Below are 17537 nucleotides of genomic sequence, written 5' to 3'. Positions count from 1 at the left end.
CGTTAACGAGCCGCTCGCGCCCGTGTGCAGATCGGGCCGTGGAGCGCGTCAGGGAGGAGCTGCAGGTGCCGGAAGAGCGAGACTCGCGAGCCTCCAGCCCCATCTTCCTGTCGGAGGAGCTCATCCAGAAGCTGACATCTCAGATCACCGAGATCGTCTCCACGCAGTTCTCTCAGGGTGAGGCGTCGCTCCGGGCTTCACGGGAACCTGGCTTTCCCGTCGCGGCGACGGTGCGCTCGCAGCCGGCCGCCAGCTAGATGGGACGCCGTGTTTGACCACCGTGCACGGTCTCCCGCAGCGTCCCTGCGCGTGCGCCTACTGGAAGCCGGAGAGGAGGAGAGGAGAGCTCACAGCCCGTCCCCGAAGACCTCCACCCCTCCACCACGCCCCCCCGGGCCCGCCGAGGCCACCTCTGAGTCCGAGGAGGACGATTTCCAGCAGCGGGTGCGTTGACCCACGCGCCACACTCGCTCGCTCGCAAAACCGCACGTTCTACCGCAGACGCCAGGTTCAGCGTCGGTATGGTGTGCATGCATGTCCCCGTTTGTCAGTCCACTGCTGGATGAGGGCCCACTCATTACATGTGTAGGGGTGTTAGAGAGAGAGCCGTTATGCATGGCAGCTTATGGGAAACAAACACAGTGGGCGGGGCTACGTGAGTGCACGGGGGGGGGTGCTCTCAACGACGTCCGCACCAGGCAGCCCGGGGCCCCACCCCTCAGCGGGGGTGGAGTATAAAGGGGGATGTGTCAGAGGGCTCGGGGGAGAATGTTAAAGCTAAACCAGTGAAGACCGAAGATCGTCTAGCTAGAGCCCTGGACTCCCCTGGGACGCCGCCCTTGTCAGGGCCGCGCAGGACCGAGCCAGCGGCGTGGTCCCGAGAACCAGAGCTAGTGCTCTGGGACTCCGGGTACCGTAGCCCGACTTACCAGTGTCGGGCCAGACAGCCTCCCCTAGCCCGTTAGTGGAGGACTAGGAGGTAGGTCAGAGATAGCTAGCAGTGTATTCCCAGCTAGCCGGGTGAGGGGGCCGATACCCCCTCTAGTATTGTATGTCCACAGTTGTGACTACTTGTACGGAATAAATACGTGTGCCTCACCAACGGTGTCCAAGAGTCATCAACGGTACTTCATCTGGTGTCAGAACAACTACGAACATGGACACGCGCCGGACAGCTCGAGCCAGAGTACCGCAGGTGGAGGACACCGCTGAAATTGTCGAGCCCGAGACGGCTCAACAAGACATCGTGCAGCCGGGGCCGGACGCATTCTTACCGGGGCATCAGGATGAAGAGGAGCCGCCATCAGAAGGGCTGAGGCTGGCTCACGCGAGGCTGGCGGAGCTGCTTTACGCCGCTGCCGCCACACTCGAACACATCACGCGGCTGGGGGCTGGTGGACCACCACGGGGCGAGGAGAACCGACGTCCGATGCGCCTTCCCGCCATCTCAACGGATTCAAACTTTGAATCTCCCGCCATCGCTGCAGCAGCTGCTGAGGGCGTGGCCGGCCTGAACCTCGGGTCCAACATCGCTCTCGCTGGGGCTGCCGCGTCACCGTCAGCGGAGGGAGCGTCATCACGGCTGCGACAGGCGATACCATCTGCCGTTCGCGCCGAAGTGCAGCCGAGTTACGGGGACAGCAGCCTGCGAGCTTCCATGGCGACCGCTGCGCTGCACCAACGGCTGCCTCCGCTCAAAGAGTTTGTTGGCGCGGAGGGCGACTGGGGCGGCTTCCAGCGACGCTTCCTCGCCCACCAAGAAATGGCACGGTGGTCGGATGCTGAGGCTCTCTGCGCGCTGCCGGCGCTCCTCGACAGCGACGCACTCGCCGCCCTTACATCGGCGCTGAGGGAGAAGCGCTCCACGCTACAGATGGCGCTGCAGTTGCTGGCCGGGGTCTACGGACCTTCAGCGGAATGCAGGCAGCAGTTTTACGATCGCCAGCGGGGTGCAAAGGAGTCGCCCCTGGCGTACAGGATGAGTCTCCTGGCGAAGACGGCCTTCCCTCGAATGGACGACGACGGCGTGGACGCCATGGTCACAGAAAAAATCTTCCTGCTGGCAGACGACCTGGACATCGCCGTCGTTGCACAGGAGGACACGGAGATGAGTTCCCTCCAGGCTGCGCGGCTCCTCCACGCCATCCTGCTGTCACAGCGTCGGAAAGCCAGCAGGGCAGCGGCCGGGCGTGCGGTGGCTGCAGCCACCCTCCCGGCGGAGGAGGTTTACGCCGTCGACCGTCGACGGCAGCAGGGGACGGGAGCACGGTCGGGCCGGGATGGGTCGAGCCACTTCGACCGTCCGTCATCGCTGCCGGCGCTCCCGCGTTGCTTCAACTGCGGCGTCCGGGGCCATGTCGCCTCGGGGTGCCGCTCTCCTCGGCAGCGCGGGACGACGCCTCGACAGGACGCCGGCCCTCCTCCTCCCAAGCTCCATCAACATAATCCGGCGAGTCGCGGCACCCCTCATGTTTGGCCCAAGCACACACTCGTCACACACTCGCACACCGCAACGAACGGGGGGCCGACATTGCGCTGCGACGGGCCAACACGCACCACTATGGGGACTCAAATCGAACCCAGGCAGTGGTCCATGTTGGCCCATCGCGTTGTGGCCGCGTCGTCGGGGTCGTCGGCCGTGGTGGGACACATTGACGGGGTGGAGGTACGCATCCTGGTCGATACGGGGGCATCGGCGACCATCATTTCCGAACTCATTTACAATATTCTACCTGTCCAGAGCCGTCCTTTACTGCCGGTTAACGTCCCATTCTATGCTGCTAACGGGGGCTCTCTTGGCATCATTGGACAGATTCGAGCGCAAATTTGTATCGGGGATATCAAATTGTCGGGCCCGATTTTTGTTTCCTCCTCGCTGGCGGTTCCGTGCCTGCTGGGGATGGACTTCTTGGGCAAAATGCCGATTCGTATTTTAATAGACCAGGGATGCATTGAGCTCCCGTCGGGACGACGCATGGCGTTCCTGCCTTCCCCTACTGCGGCTCGGACGGCGTTCGTAACAGTACCAGCGTTCGTCGTTAAAACAGTTCATGTGCCGCCAGGAGCTCAAATGTTGGTGCCTCTAAAACTTCGTCGGCCCTTCGCTGAGGGCATTGGGGACCAGGGAATTCTGCTGGGACCATCTAGGGCCGGGGTTAGTGGACCTCATTTGATTCCGGCCCAGACCGTCGTAAGAGGGGACCCTTTCATCGCGGTCCTCAATGTGGGGTCGCAGACAGTGGTAGTTCCTCAAGGGACGGTGCTTGCTCACGCGACGCCGGTGCCCTGCGAGGAACCTGTTGCGAATCACGTCGGCACTGCTCCCCGGCCGCACCCACATTCGGACAGCGATGGAGGGTGGCTCGATGCGCTTTGTGCGGGATCGACGGACCTGTCAAATTCAGAGCGCCAACAGCTTAGAACGCTACTGCGGGAATTTTCCGACATTTTCAGTCGGGACAAATACGATTTGGGTTGCACTCATCTGCTGCGTCACCATATTGACACGGGTGACAGCGCGCCAATACGCCAGAATCCGTTTCGGTTAAGTCCCGCCGAAAAGGACCATGTCAAATCGGCTATTGATGACATGTTAGCCGCCGACATCATTTCTCCTTCCACCAGCCCTTGGGGAGCGCCGATCGTCCTGGTTAAAAAGCAGGACGGCTCGTTGCGGTTTTGCGTTGATTTTCGGCGCCTTAACAAAATTTCGGTTGCCGACGCATACCCGCTCCCACGGATGGACGAATCGCTGGACGCCTTGGCGGGAGCGCGATTCTTCTCCACACTGGATTTACTTTCGGGATTCTGGCAGCTTCCTCTGGACGATGATTCAAAGCCTAAAACTGCTTTCCGTACACCGCATGGCCTGTTCCAATTCAACCGGTTGCCGATGGGCTTACACTCAGCGCCGGCAACTTTCCAGCGTTTGATGGAATTGTTTTTGGCTGGATTGCAATGGGAGTCGTGCCTGATTTATTTGGATGACGTTATCGTCTTTAGTAAAACTTTTGACGAACATCTCCAGAGGTTGCGGGCGGTTTTCCTAAAGATGCGGGCTGCTAATTTGAAATTCAAACCCCAAAAATGTCATTTGTTACGCGATTCGGTGCGTTATTTGGGGCACATCGTGGGGCGCTCAGGTATTGCTACCGATCCCGCCAAAACGCAGTGTGTCAGCTCCTGGCCGACTCCCACCTCGGTGGGAGAGGTCAGGAGTTTCATTGGCTTCGCGTCGTATTACCGACGGTTCGTCGCTGATTTTGCGACGATTGCCAAACCCCTACACGCTTTAACATCAAAAGGGGTTCGGTTCCACTGGGGTCAGGAGGAGGAGGCTGCTTTCTGCTCCCTTCGGGACGCCCTGGTAAAAGCTCCTCCCTTGATTTACCCCGATTTTTCGGAACCATTTTTGCTCGACACCGATGCGAGCAACACGGGTATTGGGGGCGTGCTTTCCCAGGTGGTTGACGGCGTGGAACGGGTGGTTGCGTACGGCAGTCGGGTGTTGTCTCCAGCGGAGCAAAGATATTGTGTCACCCGTAGGGAACTGTTGGCAATTGTCTATTTCATCCAACAGTATCGCCCATATCTGTACGGTCGGCATTTCACCGTCCGCACAGATCATGCGGCACTGCAGTACGCCCTGCGAGTTCAACAGCCATCGGGACAATTGTCCCGATGGTTGGAGATCCTCCAGGATTTTGATTTCGAAACCACCTACCGTAAGGGCGTTCGCCACACCAACGCGGATGCTCTGTCGCGCATGCCAACCACCTCCGAATGTGCATGCCTCCTGGGGTCGGGACGTTGCAAGCCAGCAGGGGACATGCCGGTTCCGGTCCTGGCGGCCGCCGCCGACAACGAAACATTGCTTCCAAATTCTATCGCACAACAGGGAAAAGATTCCCTGCTGGGTTTGCCTGTTAATGAATGGGGGCGCCTCCAGATGGAGGATACCTCCCTCCTCGCGTCGCGTCGTCGCGCCGGGGAGGCGGGGCGGGGGACGGGTGATGCCGACGCATGGGAAATGCACGCGGGGTTGCTGATGCATTGGGACGGGAAATCCCATCGACACCGGCTGGTGGTCCCTTCTGGGTTACGGGGTAGGGTGGTGTGGGCTGCTCATGAGCGCCTCCTCCACCTGGGTACCCAAAAGACCCTCGCCTTGCTCCAGCTTGATTTTTTTTGGCCAGGCATGACGAGGGATGTCGCAGATCTGTTGGCATCATGCCCTCGGTGTGCGCAGCGAAAACCACCAGCACGGGAGTCAAACCCGCCTTTGCAGTCTATCAGAGTCTCCAGAGTGAACGAACTTGTCGCGCTGGATATTCTGGGGCCATTTCCCGCCACCCCTAGGGGCAATAGATATTTGTTGACCGGGGTGGAATACTTTACGCGCTGGCCTATGGCCTGGCCCCTGGCCAACCAGTCGGCAGCAGCCATCGTGGAGGCCTTTGTCCAAGGTTACGTCATGGACAAAGGTGCTCCGGAGCGGCTGCTGACCGACCAGGGAAAATTTTTTTCCGGCAAACTCCTCCAACAGGTCTGTGAGCTCCTGGGAACGAAAAAAATTCGTACCTCTCCCTATCACCCGCAAACTGACGGGATGGTCGAGCGTCTGCATCGAACCATCACGTCTATGTTGTCGCAGCAGGTTTCGGACTCACAGACCGATTGGGACTTGCAAATTCAAGGGGTCCTGGCAGCATACAGATTGGCCCCCCATGCTGCGACGGGATTTTCACCCTTCTTCCTCATGTATGGCCGCGAACCTGACCCACCTGTTCGGGCACAGCTGCAGATCCCCGCACCGCTGGGAAAAACTAAATTGGCCGACCATGTTAAATTTAACCTTGCGAAATTGACTGAGGCACGGGATGCTGCCATGCTAAATTCCGACAGGCGTCAGAAAGCGAATGAGCGCCTCAGACTGGGTCGCGCGCACGTGCTACAGTGGAAGCCGGGGGACAGGGCATAGCTGCACTGTCCCCAGATACCACTCGCGACCTCCTCAAAACTGGTGCGGCCGTGGCGGGGCCCCGTCGAGGTGGTTGAGGTTTTGCAGCCTCAGTGCGTTCGCATCAAATGGGGGAAGCGCCGGTGGTTTGTGCACCCCTCTAGGCTGAAACCCTTCGTTGCGGTGCGAGGCCCCACTCCACACACGCGTGGCCAAACATGTGGGGGGTCGGCCGACTCAAAGGGTCCGTCTCTGCTGCTCTCGCCTGACGTGTTGCCGGCTGTCCCGCCCCCAGGTGCACCAGGAATGACGGGCTCCCGCCCAACAACCCCTACGGGGGATGCCGAGGGTCTCGCGACATCAAGCGCAGACTCACTTCGAAATGGACAGCTGCCACCGGATGGTCCGCCATCCGGGGTTGCCCTGTGTGACGGGCCTGCGGCAAGGACGCGCGCAAGAATGCGCAGACTCTTGTGATGCACAAAAGAAGAATTTTTTTTTATTTTTTATTTTCACGTGTATGGTTACTGTGCGCTGCGTCGGTGGTGTGCTCCTGGCACATTGTGTTGTGTTGTGTGTGTGTTGGGGGTTCCTTGCGATTTGTATATACATTGCTTTTACGGAATTCGTATTTATTCAGGGGGGGTGCGTCGGGTTGTTTTCCCTTCGGGGTTTTCTGGTTCTTGTTGTTGTTCTCTTCGCGTTATGTTGAAAAATAGTGAGGCACACGCGCGGTCAGGGGGTAAATGCGCTTTTATTGTCGTTTTTTTTGTATGTTGGCAGCCGGGACGGCTGCAAGCTATGCGGGGGGGGGGGTGATGTAGGGGTGTTAGAGAGAGCGCCGTTATGCATGGCAGCTTATGGGAAACAAACACAGTGGGCGGGGCTACGTGAGTGCACGGGGGGGGGTGCTCTCAACGACGTCCGCACCAGGCAGCCCGGGGCCCCACCCCTCAGCGGGGGTGGAGTATAAAGGGGGATGTGTCAGAGGGCTCGGGGCAGAATGTTAAAGCTAAACCAGTGAAGACCGAAGATCGTCTAGCTAGAGCCCTGGACTCCCCTGGGACGCCGCCCTTGTCAGGGCCACGCAGGACCGAGCCAGCGGCGTGGTCCCGAGAACCAGAGCTAGTGCTCTGGGACTCCGGGTACCGTAGCCCGACTTACCAGTGTCGGGCCAGACAGCCTCCCCTAGCCCGTTAGTGGAGGACTAGGAGGTAGGTCAGAGATAGCTAGCAGTGTATTCCCAGCTAGCCGGGTGAGGGGGCCGATACCCCCTCTAGTATTGTATGTCCACAGTTGTGACTACTTGTACGGAATAAATACGTGTGCCTCACCAACAGTGTCCAAGAGTCATCAACGGTACTTCACATGCAGGAAGTGGCGCTTATTTGACCATACTTAACTCTGCTGGTCAGCGAAGGTTGGTGATGGCAGGGAGCGTAGACGTGGGAGTATAAAAGTATGCCCGCTACCCAGAGGGCATTGCAGCTCCACAAACCTATGACAAACTGTTTACGCATAGTGGCCACCCATCCAAGCACTCTCTAGGCTCGGCCCTGATTTGCTTCCTTGATTTGACAGCATTGCGCTCGTCCCGGGTGATTTGGTCATAGGTACCAGTTTGTTGCTGCGTGACAAATATTTCCAGCAGAGTCCGGATGCTACCAAATCCACGCCGTGGTACTGCACAAACAACACAGCAGCTTTCGCAGAGTACTCCAGCCTGCAGCTGCGGCTTGAAGGCGTTGGTCGACAGCGATCCAGCTGGGCTAAGACCCATTAGCCCCCGGAATTCTTGAGAGCTCGGGACACGCGGTGGAGAGAGCTGGACGGTGGTGGGGCTGCCCGCTGTGTTGTTGTGCAGGGCGTGGAGGTGTACGTGCTGGTGGCCGACTACGCGTGGACCAGCACGGAGCGCGCGTTCCTGTCGCTGGGCAGGGGCGAACACGTGGAGGTGCTGGACTGTGCCCACCCGCTGCTGTGGCTCGTGCGCAGCAGGTCCTCAGAGACCTCCGCGTGCCAGCAGGGATGGGTCTCCTCCGCCTACCTGGAGAAAAAGCCACAGGTAGTGCAAGCACGGCCCAGACGGCTGCTCCCCCAGACATGCCGGCGGAACTGATTCACTGCACTCACTCGCTCACCGGTGATCAGTCGCCTTCTCATCACTCGTCTATGGCTACTACCACGGTTACTGTTCCCGTGAAGTTCACTTGTTCAAGCCTCCATCCATGTTGAGGACTCAGTCTACCAGATTGTTTCCTATCGCTCATGCTGTCAACCAGTAATGCAGGTCACAACAATGCACTCAATCGTGAACTCGCTCAACTAAACCACCACACTGCAGGTCTCTAGACTTCTCTTTCTGCATCTTCCCTCGCACTGCTCCACTTTGGAATTCCCTCCCATCATCGTCAATTATCTCTGAGCTCTAACAATAGTAACTGTCATCGGTTACATATTTAATAGTGCTGTTTGTTTCTGGCTGCTTGACATTTTGGGCCTTTTGGGCCTGCGCTCATAACTGTGTACAAAAGGAAGAAAAAAACGTGAACACGAATGGTTACTTTATTTTCTGTTGTCCACGGTCGCTCGTTCTCTAGACACCATCCACGGGTCGCAAGGAACAACCCATCGAGTAAGTCCACGGTTTTTTACGTCACACACAACTCGAACATTTTGAATTAAAGCTTTCGTGACTGCAGGGATTCATATTATTGGTTCTTTCGGTAAAGTCACATAGAAGGAAAATAATAAAATAATAAAAATATTAAACAATTAAATGATCACGACGTTTCGACTGCAACACAAGCAATCATCATCAAGTGTGAAATCCACAGCAAATTTTCTTGCTGTGGACCAGCACGGAGCGAAATTTTCTTGCTGTGGATTTCACACCTGATGATGATTGCTTGTGTTGCAGTCGAAACGTCGTGAGAATTGTTTGTTTAATATTTTTATCATTTTATTATTTCCCTTCCACGTGACTTTACCGAAAGAACCATGAATATAACTCGAACATTGTTCTAAATTTACCCAGAATTGCACCATCTCACACCATTTTTTATGTCGGGGGAAAACAATAATTTCCGGCCTCATCAAAAAAGGCTTTAAAGGGCCTCACCGTGCTCCGGAAGCTGCCTGCGCAATGTCACGATCCCTCGTTTGCGTTTCCCGCGGCAGGGTCACCCTGCAGCAGCTGGTGGCGGCGGAGGAGAAGTTTGTGAAGAAGCTGTCCTTCCTGGTGTCGCATCACGCGCAGTTCGTGGAGAGTCAGGTCAACATCCCCGCACTGGTCAGGTCCAAGCGGGAGGCCATCTTCAGAAATGTGCAGGACATCCTCAACTTCCACCGACAGTGAGCAATCACTGCCTCCTGCTGCCACCGCCTCGCCAATTTCCTACGCCTGTCGCCGGTTTTCACTGATAGATGTTGGGCAAATTACTCCCAACTCGTTCTCCTTCTGATTGACTGTGGCCTTAGAAAATATTAAAACGTGTAAATAAGCTTTGGTCTTGAATGGAGCACGTTGTTTTTTTAAAGAAATTTAATCTTTCATCCACGCTATTGATTTTTTTTCAAACGTCTTTTTTATCTCACTGAAGCCGAGCGCATGCCATCTGCCAGCCACGTGAGCAGAGTGCACGTGCAGAGACGCGAGCCGTATGCTGACGGGCGGTTCACGTGTTGTGCTGTGCTCGCAGGGTTTTCCTGCCCAGGCTCAGGGCGTGCAGGGACGAGAGCGACGTGGTGGACGCCATCCTGGGCAGCCGCGAGCAGTTCCAGGTGTATGTGCAGTTCCTGCGCAGCAAGCCGAAGGCCGACCTGCTCTTGCTGAGCGACGCCGTCAGGGTCACCTTCGAGGTAGCTCCACTTTCCCCCAAGCCATTGGCCACGCGATGAAGCCACGGACCCGCACCCTCAGCTGTCGTGCATCGGTGTCGATTGTCCTCCGTGGGGATTATCTAAAATCTCTCCGATGTTCTCTTCCTGTCTGTGCAGAAATATACCGAGATCCTACGCCAGTCCACACACTTCCCGGAGTCGGTGCTGTCCATACAGAAATACTTGGACCTGCCCCAGGAGCAGCTGCACGTCTATCAGGTGGCACTGAAGGTGAGAGCAGCCGGGCATACGGCTCTGAGAAAAGGGAAGGCGCCCTGTCCTTGTCTATAAAGTCTCGTCAACCAATGAGCCTCAAAACTGATTTTGAGTAGGATCCTGCATGGTGCTGTTTTCCAAATTCCTTTTCACGAGAAAATAGAAAAGAAGTACCTGGGGAAAACACACAGGTATCAAAGGAATAGCAGTCATCCAATCCTAGTTGTTGTACTGCCATCCTGGCCACCTTGTAGGGAATTACAGCACAGAATGAAGTCGACAAACCGTTGTCTTCAAGTGCTGCGGGCATGTGTGGCCACCGCTTACCGTCCTGGGACACCGCCCACCAACCTTACCCACATTTGTTATCAAGCCAGATAACACGGTTGTCTGGCTTGACCTCCTGAATGTGAAATTGTAGTTGTTGCTCTACATCTACATCAGCTGTACGAAAGAAGAAAAACCCTCAGTGGTCAGCAGCCGCAGTGTGGCACAGATCAGCGGTGTCACGCAGCTGCCCTGAGTTGGTCGCTCACGCTGCCACCGCCTGCCCACAGGACTTGATCCGGAGGCGCGCGAGTCGGGGCGGCGACTGCCGAGGCCTGGAGGAGGCCTACGGCGTGGTGGCGTCGCTTCCGAAACGCGCGGAGGACGAGATGAAGCTGTCCATGATCGAGGAGGTGCCCACCAACCTCGCCAACCTTGGCCTACTCCTGCGACAGGTACAACAACAACAGCAACCGTCATTCGCCACTAAGTGCACACAACAACCCTGCAGGCACGTGCACACAGCAAGCGCTCTCCCATTCGACAGGTGCGCTCAGTCGAGTGAAGCAAGCAGCTTAGTTGCAGAATTATTATTATTATTCACAAAGTAATTTATTTTTACTTAAATATTTTGTGATATTTGCAGGAGTAAAAGGAACACCAAAATATGGAGTCATCATTAAAAATGCTCATATCTTCTTGGTTCTTTCGGTAAAGTCACGTAGAAGGGAAGTAATCAAATAATAAAAATAAAACATAATAAAATAATTCTCACGACGTTTCGGCCACAACGCAAGCAGCCGTCCTCAGGTGGAGAACAGGTCCATCAAGTAGACAGAGACTTGACGGACCTGTTCTCCACCTGAGGACGGCTGCTTGCGTTGTGGCCGAAACGTCGTGAGAATTATTTTATTATGTTTTATTTTTATTATTTTATTACTTCACTTCTACGTGACTTTACCGAAAGAACCAAGAAGATGAATCCCTGCAGTCACGAAAGCTTTAAATCGAAATGCCCATATAATTTCATCGCAATCATTTATATCGTAGTAGTCCACCACAGTGGACATGGTTTCATGAGGGGGTTCAATACTTGCACCATTCATGCGCTTCTGGCTGTGGTCCAAGACGGCAAACGCCTATTAATTTAAAAGCATTAATTGAGCCATTACTGAAGGCAGGATCAGTGTTTGTTTTGTTCGTTTGGATGGAATCTCCCACCCCTCCGCCACCATCGCTCACCCCTCCAACCACCTCCGCCGTTGCGAGCGCAGGACGTGTTTGAGGCGTGGGAGGGCAGCGAGGCGATAAGCCGACGAGGCCACCGCCGCCACCTCTTCCTCTTCAACAGCCACCTGCTCGTGTGCAAGGCGAGGCGTGGAAGCCACTCGGCCTCCCAGGCCTACACGTGCCTGCACGCCCTGCCGGTGAGCGTCGCCGCGCGGTCCCCTCCGTTCCCCCCGGGAAGCTCTCGGTCGCGGCATCTCCAGCCCTGGCGCGCTCCCGACGTCTGGCAATTGACGGAGAGATGCGCTTTCTCTCCCTCCGTGGCGTCCAGGTGCGGAACGTAGAGGTGAGCGAGGTGGTGGAGGGGCACGAGCGAATCCTGGAGCTGTTGCACGAGCACGAGAGCGGGCTGGACAAGTTCATGCTGCAGGCAGCCAGCGTGGCCCACAAGGACGCGTGGCTCTGTGAGCTCTACCTCCTGCAGGGGAGGCAGAAGACGCAGAAGACGCAGCAGCAGCCGCCGCAGGATTCACAAGATCCAGCCTGGGGTGCGCATTACCCACCTCACCTGTATCACACACAACACCATTAGCAATATCTGCCTGGCTATGCATGTATGTCGATGGGTGATACATGTGCACGAGATGTGTATGACCACGCATCCATTAAGCCACCTAAATCTTTCACTCGCATTTCTAGATTCAAATCATTTGAGACAATTGATAATTTTGTATTCGTACTTGACGTGTGCAATTGCTTTACGGGACCCTTACAGCCCCGATGTTCTACATGGACCGCGATGGTGAAGGAACGATTGATTCTCGCATTGAGACAATCATTAAATCGCAAGGGAAGCGAGTCCTGATTTACCCAGCAATGTGTAACACGCATGCAATCAACTGGATTTACACAGCGTCTAAATGAAACCGCATCTCGGATTGCTGCACAGAAAGTAGGACGCGCACATCACGGGGACAAACGAGGTTCCACGTAGACTAATTGTGTTTCATGGGAAGAGACGATCGTCGGCAGAGGAAAAACCAATGGGCTAGAGCAGGGAGCCAAAAACACGGATGTCTGTGTCGCCGCGGCTTCTGCGTGGCCCTGCGCAGGCCCCCCGCGCTTCACCGAGGAGCTGGAGGAGTGCATCGTGCGGGAGGGCGACTCCATCACACTGCGCTGCCACGTGATCGGCACCCCGCGGCCCGTCATCACCTGGTACAAAGGTAAGCCCGGTAAAGCCCGAGCTATATTCTGAACCCTGCCCGTCTTTACCTCGCTCCCATGCATGGATATTTGTTAGGGTCATATACAGCCTTGCATATACAGTGCTCTATCAACCCACGTGAGCTGTTTGGAAACATTTCACTCTGCTGGTCAGTGCGAGTTGGGGATCTCGAGGACCGCTTCAGCAGTCGCTCGCTATCAGTCTTAACTGTGGCCAGCAATCCAACTTGGGTCGCCAGGATCATAGCACAGTGCGCGAACCCCTGTCCCACCGCTCCAGCCATGCATGATTATGCTGCTCCTATTCACCCATTACTTCATCCGCTGGGCCCCAGAAGCAATTTTGATTGTAGGCAGCGTTACTTTTTAGAGCATTGGCGATTCTCACTACAGCGCTACCTGATGGCGCAAAGAGAGCATGGGCAGGGCATGAGCAGGGGATGGACATGGGATTGGGCATGGGATGGCCAGGGCAAGGGCAGGGCATTGGCAGTGCAAGCGCAGGGTAAGGACAGCACATGGGCAGGAAATGGGCAGGGGATGGGCAGGGCATGGACAGGAGATGGACAGGACATGGGCAGGACCAGGGCAGGGGAAGGGCAGGAGATGGACAGGACAAGGGCAGGGCGTGGGCAGCTCCTCCTCACCCGACGAGCCCCTGTCCGGGTGGGCACGGAGCTGCGTGGGACGAGGCCTTCCGACGTGAATGAGTGTCCTGCGTGGCGCGGCTCCACAGACGGCTGGCCCCTGGAGGTGGACAATGAGCACAAGCCACGGGTGGACGACGGCCGGAACTGCACGCTCGCCCTCAGCTGCGTGCGGCGGAGCGACGCGGGGCTCTATCGCTGCGAGGCGGCGAGCGCGGCCGGTCAGGCCGACACCGCGGCCGCCCTGCGCATCGCCGGTGCGTCCGTCGCTCGCGCCGCACGCGCCACACCGTGCAAGGGGAGCCCGCGCGGCACGGCCGCCGTATAGGTCTCTCGAGGGCTCTCTACCGGTTCGCTACCAGGCCCTGTGCTATTGCTCGTGTCACTGATGAGAGGTGGTGCACGATTGTCCTCGGAGCGGGCCACATCAGAGTATCTCAAACGTATAGCCCAAAGTGCTCATACACCGGATTTCCTGCACACACGATTCATATTTTGTGTTGGCCAGTGAATATTTTGGCATCACATTATTGTTGTTAAACCTAACTTATTATGATCATGCGATTGGCATCGAGCCGTGGGGTGAATAATCCACTCGAATATTTTTGATACTTCTTTAATCGCATTGCCCGTACTGCATACCTTTTGGTGCCATATGTTCTTCGCATCCCAGGTCTTGGCAAATGAAACGCCTGCTTCAGTGGCTCTCACCTTAGTTATTCAGGAGGCTTGTGTGAGCATCCGCTGCTGCCGATCACTGAATAACCAACAGGTGCCCTCTGACTTTGTTGGTTCAGGTGCCGAGCAAGAAACTGAGAAAGACGCCAGAAGCTCAAAGAAAACTGTCATCATGTAAGCCGGGCTCCTCCCCACGCGTGTTCAGCCCTCACAGACATGCGCGGAGGCTCAGGCACCAGCCTCTCCGAGTTGGCGGCAGACAGCAAGCCGGCGCTCTGCGTTGACAGTCCCGCACGCAGCAGCTGTCAAACACAGAGCCTTCACGACCACTGGGGTTCTGCTTCCATGAGAGCCGTGATGTGAAATTCTACGAGCGCTTCTATCCAAAGCATCATCGCTTTTGTGTGGCAAAATTGACGCAAGGCACCCGGCGCGGTTGTGGTTAAGAGTTTAAAAGACGCTGCTGGCGTGGCGCTGCCTGCACACGTCTGTGACGCCTCGACCACGGCAAGGCCTCGCAGCTGCAGCCCCAGAGATGCCAGGCCTAGGAAGCCGCCAGCAGGTCCACAGCAGACGATTGCTCCCAGGGCCAGTCTGTGATTCAGCGCCGCTTCTCGAAGCAGGGTGAGGCTTGTGAGCGCTCCTCCCCTGCTCCTCGATGATAACCCGGTGACCTTTAGTGACCCCTGGTGGCTCCGTGCTGCCTGCGCATGGCAGACCATCCAGGCCGGGCAAGTAGGTCCTGTTCGAGCGGTCACCCGTCGTCGAGTTGCCAGCACGTGCTCACGGCACAGATGTGGTTGGTTGGGTTGTTTGCGAGTGTTGTTATTGCCCACACCGCGACAGTGCATGACACATGTTGTGCCGCGTTGCTCCATTGCACTGCCTGATCCCCGCGGTGCTCGTGGAGAGCGCTCGCCTATAACAACATCAGGGAACCGATCAGCGACTGTTTAACACCCTCCTGACCAGGCTAGAAAGGCGAAATCTAGATTGTTTCCCTGCTTAAACACTGCTTGAGAGCATTGATTCGGAATTATATACGCTGACATGTAGCCATGTCTATTCACACTGCAGGAATGTATTGGGGTCCTGACATTAATCCAACTGAACTCGTTAACCTGCGTAATTCTCTTGTTTTCCTGCAACCCCCACTGCCCCACTTACACTGCCCCGTCCACTGCTCCATTCACCCACTCACCTCGACCTCCAAACCTCCCACGCATCCGTGGCTTCCGCGTGCCCCACGCCACGCACGGACTCTCCGCCCCGTGCAGCGAGGAGACGGTCACCACGGTTGTGAAGAGCGCCGCCAAGCGCGCTCGCTCCCCACAGCCCACGACCACGATGATGATGACTCCCCCGGGGCCTCCCGGTGCCGAGTCCTCCTCCTGGACCCTGTCCACGGGGAGCGCCGGCCGCACGGAGATCCTCACGGAGACCACCATCACGCAGGCGCACTCAGACACGGCGACCACGGGCGCGGTGCCTCGCGTCAGAGTGATCGCGCCGGCGGGAGAAGGCCCGCAGAGGGAGGGGCCCACGGCGGGCTGGGTGCAGGTGGATGAACGCGTGGAGGTGCAGCTCGCGAGCCACACGCGTGGAGCCTCTCCGGTGGAGCCGGCCCCCCCACGAGGCGACCCCAACACCAACAACTCCAACAACAAGGCGGCGGAGGAGGAGAGGCCGCCGCCGTCGCCACTCGCCGGCGCGGACCCCGGACGACCGGGATCCCCCACCCCTGAAGATCGTGTTTCATCCCCTCTAGAGCACCGGGGTCCCGCGCGGCCCCCGTCCCCCGACGCGCAACATAGCGGCGTAGAGGTGTCCGTGACGGCCAAACACGGCGAGGGGCCAGGGTGGGAGGTGGAGGGGGCAGACCTCGCCGCGTCTGCGTCCGCTCCGCAGCTCGAGTAGGACGAGTTAAACCCCGAGCCGGGCCGTGTACTCGATGGCCCGCAGGGTCGCGGGCGCAGCCGTGACCACACTGGATGTGGGCGCCCGCGACCTCGCAGGGCGCGAGTGACGCTGTCCAGCAGACGGGAGGAGGAGGCGACAGACGTAGCGAGGTTTCCGCCTGTCGCGTTTGCACAGGCGCCCCGATAACGCCGCTCCGGAATTTGCCGTGGGGAGGTCCCGGGGTCCAGGAGCTCCGGGGGTCTTGGAGGTTCCGTGCGGAGGAACCTCGCATTGAACACAACGAGGCTGTACCCCGGGACGAGCGCAGAGAGGCTCTCGCACCTCTCGCGCGCGGCTCACGCTGCTGCTGCTGCTGCAATGCGATCCGCTCGGGGCTGGCGGGGCGCGGATAAAAATAAAGCGGAGAGCGCGCGCGCGCAACCGCCTCTGCCGCCGCCGCCAGTCCGAGCCAACATCGGCGGCTGCAGCTGCTGCGGGCAGTGACCGTGGCGAGGCCTCGCTCCCCGGCGGCGCGCGTTTGTCTCGTGTGGTGTTTGTGGTGCTGTAGCCTAGAGTAGCCGTACATCTGTTCGTTTGTGTAAAGAAAAAAAGCCAGTTTGCTTGTAGGGCTGTTCATTCTAAAGCGGTACGCAATGCATAACGCCGAAGCACAAATGACATTGAGAAGCGACGGTGACGAGTCGCGAGGGGAGGAGACTCCGCGCTCCCTCTGGAGGCCCCCGGCGAGCCCCCCCATCATCATCCCCACCAGGCACGCCGAGGTGGAGGAGGTTGCCGCGGTCCCCAACGGCACCCAGGCCGGCCCGCACCCCCGCCAGCCCGCGTTCGCAAGAGGGCTGCCCAGCTGCGCCATCGGCGCGGACTGCGACATTCGGCTGCGCGTGGAGGTGACGGGCTCGCCGCGGGCCCGCCTGAGCTGGCAGAAGGATTCGGCGCCCATTGAGCCCGAGGGCCGCGACGGCTTCGGCTGCCTGTGGCTGCGCGACCGCGCGCCCCGAGACGCCGGGGTCGACGCTTGCGCGGCGCGAACCTGTGCGCGCCACGCCGTCACCTCGCCCGCAGGTACCGCCCGCGAGAGCGCGGAGCCTCACTGCATGGTCGCCCCTCGGGGGCCGCGCCGATTGCCCGTCTCTGCTGCTGCTGCTGAATGCGATGAGAATGCATTGTACAAACTTGTACTTTAATAAAAATAGCGGACACTTTGCACGTGGCTACGCCGTGCCCGTGTCGTGTTTGTGTGACTTGCGTGGACGGGACGCGGTCGCGAAGGGGGGTTATTTAACTGCGCCGCGCGCTCGAGGAGGAGGACCGCGACTCGCTTCGGAGGCCTGAGCAGTGAGAGGAGTTCGCGATCAGTGGGGCACCACCGCCCGCCGCCGTCGGTAACACCCGCGCACCTGCGCTGTCGCTCACGCGCGCTATTCATAGCCGGCGGAGCGCGCTCCGCGTCCCAGCTCACAGATTGATCCGCGCCGCCGATTTTGCTGGGGTTGCAAGCGGCGGCGAGGGGATGT

General features: G+C 58.0%; 1 protein-coding gene across 1 annotated transcript in view; it reads left to right on the top strand.

Annotated features, from left to right (window-relative positions):
- The window catches only part of LOC144721123 (obscurin-like), a 119323-nt gene extending 102090 nt beyond the window's left edge, over positions 1–17233 (top strand). The window contains exons 139-153 of the mRNA XM_078598518.1: positions 31–177; positions 299–444; positions 7824–8024; positions 8560–8594; positions 9140–9313; positions 9661–9820; positions 9959–10072; positions 10615–10779; positions 11599–11751; positions 11883–12099; positions 12664–12777; positions 13515–13682; positions 14223–14277; positions 14727–14838; positions 15160–17233. Of these exons, the coding sequence (XP_078454644.1) occupies positions 31–177; positions 299–444; positions 7824–8024; positions 8560–8594; positions 9140–9313; positions 9661–9820; positions 9959–10072; positions 10615–10779; positions 11599–11751; positions 11883–12099; positions 12664–12777; positions 13515–13682; positions 14223–14277; positions 14727–14838; positions 15160–16020 (2822 nt within the window). The 3' untranslated portion in view covers positions 16021–17233. The remainder of the gene's footprint in view (positions 1–30; positions 178–298; positions 445–7823; positions 8025–8559; positions 8595–9139; positions 9314–9660; positions 9821–9958; positions 10073–10614; positions 10780–11598; positions 11752–11882; positions 12100–12663; positions 12778–13514; positions 13683–14222; positions 14278–14726; positions 14839–15159) is intronic.
- The last annotated feature ends 304 nt before the right edge of the window (positions 17234–17537 follow it).

This window comes from Lampetra planeri, chromosome 10 (genome assembly GCF_965212315.1).
Source record: "Lampetra planeri chromosome 10, kcLamPlan1.2.h2, whole genome shotgun sequence".
In the NCBI taxonomy this organism is placed as follows: Eukaryota; Metazoa; Chordata; class Hyperoartia; order Petromyzontiformes; family Petromyzontidae; genus Lampetra; species Lampetra planeri.
Note: the sequence above shows the minus strand (reverse complement) of the source record. Positions and strands in the feature narration are given on the sequence as shown.